Source organism: Myotis davidii, unplaced genomic scaffold, assembly GCF_000327345.1.
Source record: "Myotis davidii unplaced genomic scaffold, ASM32734v1 scaffold960, whole genome shotgun sequence".
Taxonomy (NCBI): domain Eukaryota; kingdom Metazoa; phylum Chordata; class Mammalia; order Chiroptera; family Vespertilionidae; genus Myotis; species Myotis davidii.
The window spans coordinates 1,375,620-1,385,757 of NW_006293003.1; the positions used below are offsets into that span (position 1 = coordinate 1,375,620).

Sequence of the window (10,138 nt, forward strand, 5' to 3'; positions counted from 1 at the left end):
TTCCAGTATATATATCCTATTTATAAGTTTGATGTTCTAAAGAACAGATAATAGAGTTTATAGTTAATCCAATTAAATATAATAAAATAAAGGCTTTTAAACTTGTTCCCATGAACAGGGATTAAAAAAAAAAAACACCTAAAATTATATATGTATATGTAGTCTTCATGCACATATGTAATAAAAAATAATAAAAAAATAAATAAATAAAATAAATAAAAAATAAAAAAAAAGAACAGTCAAATTGTATAAAATGGAACAAGATAGTTCAATATGTAAAGAGTGCCCTGGCCCTGACCAGTTTGGCTCAGTGGATAGAGCATTGGCCTATGGACTCAAGGGTCACAGGTTCGATTCCGGTCAAGGGCATGCACCTTGGTGGCGGGCACATCCCCAGTATGGTGTGTGCAGGAGGCAGCTGATTAATGTTTCTCTCTCATTGATGTTTCTAACGTTATCCCTTTCCCTTCCTCTCTGTAAAAAAATCAATAAAATATATTTTTTAAAAAAAGAGTGCTCTGTACTGGATTTTTTCTCTCAGGCACAAGGACAATTTTGAAGGAATGGTGTGGAGTCATGAAAAGGATGGTTGATCTAAGTAACCCATGAAGACCTTTCCAATCTCAAGTGTCTATTATTCTTTGATATTTTGTCCTTTGGCTTAATATCAAAACTTGTTTAGGAATTAACTTAAAAACCAGAAGGCCAAACAAACAAAACAAAACAAAAAATACCCCATGGACCCAAGAAGGCCTGCTGCTGCGTCTCTATGGTTGAATGAACAGATACTAAAAATATATACTATATATATATATATATTAAATATATATTAAAAAATGGTATGCTGGACCAGATTGTAAGAGGAAATGCGGATATTGATGAGATAGACAATCACACAGCAATCTTAATGCTCATAGAGGCAATTGAGTTATTCGTAAACTATCAGAATATAGTGAATATGTTTCAAAAGTCAAAGGCAAAAACAGTTGTATTCTCATAGGGTCCTGCCATGCATTCTTCCTTTTGTCCCCACCATGCCTTAAATAAAACTGCCCCTTAAATTCCAGTTTGTTATCAATTATATCACCTATCAGTAGAATAGTTGACTGGCAAACAGTTAGAGGAATTTTGGGCTGTGCATAATGATACCATTGAGAACCCTGTCATAACAAATCATTAAAAATTATGTTTCATATTTTTATTTTTTTTAAAGGAGGCCAAGTTCCTGGAGGAGACAGAGACTTTATCCTCAATGTAAATTGGTAAAGCAATAAACTTGCTGAGACTCCTAAGAGGAGAATATTCCAGCACTCTGGTATCTCTATTCAGTTTATAATGTTAGTTATAGCAATACTAGAGGCCCATTGCACGGATTTGTTCACCGGTGGGGTCCCTCGGCCTGGTCTGTGGGGATTGGGCTGAAACTGGCTCTCTGACATCCCCTGAGGTGTCCCAGATTGCAAGAGGGCACAGGCCAGGTCAGGGGACCCCACAAGTGCATGAGCGGGCCTGGCGAGGGACCACAGGAGGACTCCAGTGCATGTCTGGCCCGATTCGCCCAGTCCTGATTGGCCGGACCCCAGCAGCAAGCTAACCTACCAGTTGGAACGTCTGCCCCCTGGTGGTCAGTGTGCATCATAATGACTGGTTGAACGGTCCAACAAATAGACCCTTAGCAAATTAGGCTTTTTTTTATATAGGATAGGAATTATGAGGAAACAAGATAATACCTTCAGTAAACCTAGATGAGCTCCTCTCAAGTGGGCTGGCATAGGAAGAAGCCCAAGGATGTTGAATGAAAATGCCATATGCAATTTATTTATGAAGGCTTCTATAATAGCCAGATTATTTGAACTTAGATGTTAGTTCCTAGCTTTCAGAACCTCAGAGATGAATGGGTAGGACATAATGGCATTCATACTGACCTCCACAAAATGTACTTTAGGAATTTTAGTTTTGTGTCAATCTGAGATGGTCTGAAAAGGGTCAGAGCTTATCCTGAGATTGAGTTCAGCCATCACTTGATTCAACTAACATTATTTGAATTTCTTCTTTGTGCCTGTCCTTCATAAGCATAATCTCATGTATCCTCATATAACTCACTGAGATAAGTATTCCTATCTCCATTTCACAGCTGATGAACTTAAGACTCAAAAGCAAGTGCTCCAAACCATAGGGTCAATGTGATATGAACTGTGAATTAAACTGAAGCCTAACCCTGCTTTAAATCCCTAGCCCTTACACTATGGCAAACTGCCTCTAAACTGTGAATGTATTGTATTTTATGCTTGGAGTGACTGCCTTTTGTTACCATTTACCTCAAAACATATAACTGCCATGCCTGCTAGCTTCTTAGTGACCTCTGTAAAGATTCATAGAGATACCATATTTCTCATTAGATGTTGATATTTTAAAACATTTTACTTAAAAAAATAAGAAAGATTGCTTTTGTATCTTAATGTCATATTAATATAATACTTAATAATAGTATTATAGCTTTTTAAAGCATTCCTTTCAATGTGACAGTGGTTCACTTTCTGTTGAGGACCGTGACTCATTCACAAATTCCTCTATAATCTCTATTATTTGAGTTACCAGAATGACAACGATTTGAAACCTTTCATGTTGCTGCAGCGGTGTGTGCATATATGCTTTGTAATGCTTAAATGGTGCCTCCCAAATTCCACCTGGAAACTCAGAATGTGACCTTATTTGGAAGTAGGATCTTTGCAGATATAATTAGTTAAGATGAGGTCATACTGGAATAGTGTGAGCCCTAAATCCAATAACTGGTGTCATGATAAGAGGAGAAAATACAAGTAAACAAAGAGGCAGAGTTTGGAGTGGTGCATCTATAAGCCCAGAATTGCCAAGGATTGCTGGGAGCAACCAGAAGCTAGGAAAAAGCAAGGAAGGATCCTACTGACACATTTAATTTAGACTTCTAGAGTCCAGAACTGTGAGAGGCTAAATTTCTGTTGTTTTAAGTCACCAAGTTTGTGATAATCTGTAGCCATAGGAAACTAATATGGTGGTTTGTGCTCATTTTCCTTTCAACTAGTTTTACATCAACAGAACACACTTTAGCAATCATCACCATGAGTAAATTACATTTATAAGGAAAGTAATTAGAGTAGAACAATGTTACATTATTTTGTTTTATATTAAGCTTTTCATACACATAGTTCCTGAAGCTGCATTATGAAGTACTGTATGAAAATGATTGTGAAGCTATTATGCACCTTTCAATAGTGGACTCAGAGCATTAGACACGAACAGCTATCATTATAGAAAAAACAGAAAGCCTTGAAACTGGAGTGTTAATATCTTTCTGCTGTTCCTAAATTCCAACTGATTTAAAACTTTTTAAAAATTAGTGATCTGAGTCATGCTAAGGTGTCACATCTAAAGCAAGGTGGGGGAAAAAAGAATATCTAACTGAACCCTAGCAGAGCACCAGAGAATTGACATCTGAAAATACCATAACACCTGAAGCAGATTTAACTGAATATATATGTATATGTTTTGTGTCTCCTGATATGTTAGGGGGTAGAGAACAGTTGTTAAGAGATACTTTTCAAAAGAGGGAAGTGAGCAACAATTTATTCTATCTGATGGGAGTCTGGCTCAGTAGGGACCCACAGTGAACTGAGGACACACAATTCAAATCTTAAGACTATCCTCCCATGGATGTAGGATACATTCCCCTACTAGGTAAAGGACAGTTAGAAAAAAAAAACATCCAAAGGAGAGAACGTATCCCTGTTGTGAAAAAAGAACATAGTAGTCCTGACATGGCTCTCTTCAGTCTGCTTACCAGGTTGGCCCTTAGCTAGTCTCTGGAAACTAGGACGTTTGGAGAATTTGCCCACAATATTTGGAAGAATAAACAGGTTTTATTATTTTAATCAAGAAAGAAAAAAAAAAGCCCTAACCGGTTTGGCTCAGTGGATAGAGCGTCGGCCTACGGACTGAAGGGTCCCAGGTTTGATCCCCAGTAGGAGGTGTGCAGGAGGCAGCTGATCAATGTTTCTCTCTCATCAGTGTTTCTAACTCTCTATCCCTCTCCCTTCCTCTCTGTAAAAACTCAATAAAATATATTTTTTAAAAAGAAAGAAAAAAGTAACACATTCTATTTTGAATGTGTATTTAAGTTTTTCACTCCTTGATCTGATTTTATTTCCCCTCCCTTTAAGTGGCTGAGGCAGGACCAACTTGTAAGGGTCCTCAAAATAGCCAGACAGTCAGATGGAGAATCAAGTCCATCAATTATTGACAAGTAGGCACTAGTCTCTTTATTTCAAAGGGCCAGCACTGTTGTTTAAACATTATCTAATCTACTTGCAGCTTACAAAGTTTAATTTCTACAAAAAGCAAGGAGGCAATTGCTATGGACTGAACAATGCATATTGGCAGAAAGATGTCATTAGGATTTACTTCCTTCCATCTCCTGTTCAATTGCTCTGTGAAAGGCAGTGGGTTTCTCTTGTCTTCTTCAATTTAGATTTATGGAATTTCTGAATCTCAGCAATATCTTGTTTGTCATATATTTTGGCAGATCAAGTAGTAATGAGATACACGAAAGAAAGTCAGATTTCCACAGTGGTTACTCTACCTTAACTTCTGACATTTCCATCTCCCATTGCAGCCTCATCTGATATTGCACTAACCTTATTATCCTTCTCCTTGAACCCTGATGAATTCCTCTTACCCCTCCTTAACTACACCTGTCCTCAGTATTCAGCCTTTGGCAATTCTCCTGCTATGAGACTCTGTAGGTCATTTTCTATCACTGAACTTATACTGCTATTTCCCCAGCTTTCAACTTTACTCAAGGTCTTTATCTCCAATGGTCTATGACAATTTATTTGTATTTGGAGCTACAGCCTTTAATGAAATATGTCCAATACCTAATCCATCACCTCCTAAAAGCAGAAATTTCTTTCCTTTTCTTCTTCTAATACATACATAAATATTTTGATAATACTTAATCCGAAATAATTTTGTCTCCACTATCAATGTACCCTTTGTAATCACTTATCATGAAGCCATATAAATAGTTTATTAGCTGTCTCTTATTTACCATTCCCTTCACTAATGTGCTAGCAAAGATTGAGAGCACATGAGCCCAGAATTACAATACAACCTTTCAATTCAGAGTCTCTCAAAGTGTGGTTCAGCTACTGTTGCAGCTGAATCATTTCAGGAGCTTGCTAAAATACAGATGCTCATATGAACCCTAACCTTCAGAATTATAAATTATCTCTCCACCTCCTATCTCCACGCCAATCCAAATTACACTGCAACTGTCTACACGTGGTTTTCATTGGGATACACCTCTATTTGAGGACTACCACTTTGTATTTCATATATTTGCATGCATTTGAGAGTATAAAGTTAAACTTAAGAATCAGAACTCCCTCACATTTTAGAAAAGGAAATTAAGATCCAGAGATATTTTCAAGCCATGCAGAAAAGAGTTAAGATTGAAAGCCTGACTACTATCTTTTGAACGCACTGCTTGTAAGATGCCTCTAGATGATGTCTAGGAACTTTGGTTTAGACCGCGTTTCCACCATTCCCAGGCCTGATAAGAGTTGCTTGATGTGCCAAAACTGTTTTTACAAACAATATGGTTTAAATTAAACACCTGCTGCCCTAGCTGGTTTGGCTCAGTGGATAGAGTATTGGTCTGTGGACTGAAGGGTCCCAGGTTTGATTCCAGTCAGGGGCACATGCCCAGGTTGTGGGCTTGACCTCCAGTGTGGGATGCTCAGGAAGCAACCAATCAATGATTCTCTATCATCATTGATGTTTCTGTCACTCTCTCCCTCTCCCTTTATCTCTGAAATCAGTAAAAATATATTTTTTAAAAAATAAAAATAAATAAAGTAAACACCTTCTTTCCTCCTGGGATTCTGGGATTTGGGTAAATGTCAAACAAAGGATGCTATGTGACCATCCCCCAGTAAAACCACCAAGCACTTACTGTCTAAGAAGATTCCCTGGTTGACAACATTTTGCATGTGTTGTGACAACTTATTATCAAGGGAATTAAGCACATCCTGAGTGACTCCACTGGGAGAGGACTCGTGGAAGCTTGCACCTGGTTTCCCTTGAACTTTGCTCCATGTATCTTTTCCCTTTGCTGCTTATGATTGGTATACTTTCACTGTAATAAATCATAGCCATGGGTATGATCACATTTTGAGTGCTGTGAATCCTACCGGTGAATCATCAAACATGGTGGTGGTCTTGGGGACCTCATGACACAGAAGCAAATGATTTTCATAATGTATTTCACTGACCCTCTCATGGGATGTTTAGAAGAGGCAGTACTCAAAACAGCATAGCCTTAAAAACACAGCATGCTTTAACTGCTGACTTAGCTGCTAAGTCTGAATCATGGTTTCATTGTCTATAAAATTGGGCCAATAATTACTTTATAAGGTTTTTACAAAGATTTAGAGATAATAGTACAAGAGGTCTATGGTATATACCCTTTAAGGAGGAGTTATTATTTGCATTCATAGTCTTTTGGATAAGATGGAAGGATAAGAAGGAATTCTATGGTTCAAATTTTATGTATCCATATATCCACATAGTAATGGATCTAATTACATATGTAGACTAAAAGGTCCCAAACATGTTGGAACTTGTAAGCAGATTGGTTTTTCTCAGGATCTGTGTAGAACATCTCTGACTAAAAACTTGTTATGGGAATTGTGTACAGAGCAAACACACACACAAAAAAACATGTTTATATTCATCCTCATCTTTCAACCCATGCTTGGCTACTTGTCTCTTGTTTTGGGGGTCCTGCCCACTCCACTGATTTCTGGGCCCTGACCTCTTTCTGGCTGCCAATCTGGACTCCTTAACTATTTATTGGATGCTCAGCTGTTCCTACAACTGTACCCTTTTCAAACCACTCGTTCACACATGACTGATTTACCATCAGTCACTTGGTCTTATATGGAAGATCCCCACTGAAACTCTATCTTGGCTGTGACCCTGGCTTCATCTCTTGACCAGCTTGTTATATTTGCTCTTGAATAAAGTATATTTCATTTTTGTGAAAGGAGAATTATTGGGCAAATATAATCCCAGTCAGTGGCAGCATGTTTGAAAGAAAACCTCATTTGTGTTTATTTATTCTTTTTGTTCAACACTTCTTAATACTAACATTGTCTCATCTGAAATAATGTAACAGAAAGATTTAAAGTTGATTTATTTCAAATCTCTTCAGCTACCATAAAAAGGAGGCAGTGTCTGCAAGGAGTTGCTTTATGGCACATCGTTTTCAGAAAAACAAAACAAAACATTAATCTTCCATATCAAGGTTAAAAATATCTAAACAAAGACATTTGCTCTGTATTTCTCAACCAGACATGATATAATGTTGAGTACTGCATGGGGAATCAGTGGCCCCTATGTTTCAATCTTCAGTATAGTTTCTACAAGCCTTTCCCCACCTCTATTTCATCTGGGTAGGGGTGAGCTGCTAGAAATTGTCAATATTATGTGAGTAGAAGTGATTGTTCCACTTCCCTGCTAAGGTGGCTTTGAAGCAAGTATCTGGTCTCCATGCTTTCTTCCCCTAGCTCCTGGCTGGATGTTGACATCCAGGGTGACCTTAGAGGCCACATGTTGAAGATTGTAGAGCCACTCTCATTCAGAGTCTCTCAATAGCCACATACATAATTATCCCTTTCCTCTTACCAATCAGGAACATCCACACTATGTGAAGCCATTGAGATTTTGAGATTTTGTATTTATAGTAGTTAGTATGACCCTAATTAATTTGATTCACATCTTTATGTGAATCTCTTTGGGTTGTTATAAGGATTAAATGAGTTAGACCAATGCTGACACATAATAAATGCTCAATAAATATTTGCTATTAATATTAATATGTGCTTTAATGCTAAGTAGATATGAGTCATTGAATGTGTCCATTTCCCAGGACCTCAATTTCTTCAATTGTAAAATGTAAGGGTCATGCTTGATGATTCCTAACTTTCCCTAAATTTGAAATTGTATGATCGGTACAGAGGACACTGAGAGAGAAAAGCATGTTTTCTTTTTGAAATGTATCCATTAATTTTGAAATAATATTTGAAGCTAAGAAGATTTACAAACCGGGCTGTGTCCGTGAGACTTTCATTCACACCCAAGTGAATGTCTTGTGTGGTAAGAAAACAAGGGTGTCCTCCCAAAAGTGCAAAGCCTACAATAAAAGAGAAAAAAATGCATTTTGAAAAAAAAGAACTAAAGTGGGAAACACAATTATTAAGTACTGTCACCATCTCAATTGAAAAGTAAAAATCTTTAAAGCTCTCCAACCTCTCTAGTAGGGAATTCCCAAGCAAAACAAAATAAGGAACCTAGGGAAATTTCGGTATAAGCACTGACCTCTCCTTCAGATGTATGCCTGTTTTTCCATTCTCTTGTGCAAAACCTGGGCAGATCAGATATGCTATGTCCCAGGTAGAATCATAGAACACAAAACATACTAATAGTTCTACTTGCTAAGGATTCTGTAATAGAGTCTAACTCCATTTGTGATGTTTCACTGCTACCAGCTTTCAGGCCCAGCATCACTTTCCATTGGAGGGTTAGAGCAGAGGAGTTACATAATTGGACTTACGTTACAAAACTTTGGGTGAGAGTTAATAGATTGGACCAGGCAGGTAGTGGCTGAAATGATGAGAAAGTAATTGGGTTCTTGATATATTTTGAAAGTAAAGCCAGCAATAAGAGAACTTCTAGATTCTTCCACCACCCCATTATCCCACTTGCTAGCATCTGTACCCACATATTCTGTTTTCCTTCAGAAAACATACATGTATGCACAAGAAGCCATACCCCTTGCCTACTCAAGCATGTTACTCTTCCATTTCTCCCTTACATTACCTACATCTCATTTTATCACTCAATGAAAACAAATGCAAATGTTGTCTTGTCCTTATTTCCCCTACTAGATATCTCTTTAATTCTTTGCTCCCTTTACAGCAAAAGTCTGTTTTTTCTTTCTCTCTTTGGTTCTTCTTTTCTGATTTTCTTCAAACCTATTCCCATAAGGCTTTGGTCTCCCAACACTGCACCAAAGCTTCTCTCACCAAAGTCACCAATTACCTTCACATTGCTAATCTAGTGGACATTTCTCTCTTGCCATAGCAGCATTTAACAAAATTGTTCACCACCCTGTCCTTGATAAAATTTCTTGCCACACTCTCTAGGATACCACACCATCTTCCTTTTATATCTACTTGGTCATTGGTCCTTCTCAGTTTCCATTTTCTTTTCCCTGACCTCTTCCTTATACACAAACTTTAGAGTCATCCTTAATGTCCCTCTCTTACCCAATACATCAGGAATCTTGTTGACTCTCCCTTCAATACATACCCAGAATCTATATATCTTACTCCCTCCATTGTTACCACCCTGCCCCAACTTCTATGTACTACAGTTACATATTAACATGTTTCACTGTTTCTATCTTGCCTCCATCCCCACCCCAACACTCTATTCTCAATAGAGATTCTTTTAAAATGCGTGTTAGATCATGTCCCTCCTTCATTCAAAACCATCCAAAGTTTTCCCGTTTTACTCAGAGTAAAGCCAAAATCCAAATAATGGAATACATGTTTTTCTCCCAGTTCCAGGCACATTTTTCTCCTTTCTGAGAGCATTTATCACCTTCCACTGATATTGTATTATCATTCACTTATTGATTGTCTATTATTTATTGTTTGTGTACCCACATGGAGGCAGGGGTTTTCCTTTATTTTGTTCACTGATGTATCACTCTCAAGAATCTAGAATAAATAGTAGTACATAGTAATTGCTCAACAAATACTTGTTGAATGGATTTAGGAGGGATTTTGACTCTGGAAAGAGGACCCATTCTTTTCACTTGCAAACATCTAATTTTGTTAACAGAAAGAACAGAATGTTCTATTATGTGTGAAGTGAAGTAATGGAATTTAGGCACCAAAATAAATATGAATACTGAAAATTCATCTAGAAAGTATTTATTGTGTTTCTACTATATGCCTAGCATGGGGATGATTGTAATTGAAGATTGAGGACTATGGAGGAACATTTCACACAAAGTTTAAGACCTCCAGGCAGG

The 10,138-nt window shown here is 37.5% G+C and overlaps 1 protein-coding gene across 1 annotated transcript in view; it reads right to left on the bottom strand.

The window, feature by feature from the left end:
• Positions 1–10,138, bottom strand: part of OTC (ornithine carbamoyltransferase) — a 63,848-nt gene that overhangs the window by 31,586 nt on the left and 22,124 nt on the right. Inside the window, exon 4 of the mRNA XM_006766569.1 lies at positions 8,143–8,230. Within this exon, the coding sequence (XP_006766632.1) occupies positions 8,143–8,230 (88 nt within the window). The remainder of the gene's footprint in view (positions 1–8,142; positions 8,231–10,138) is intronic.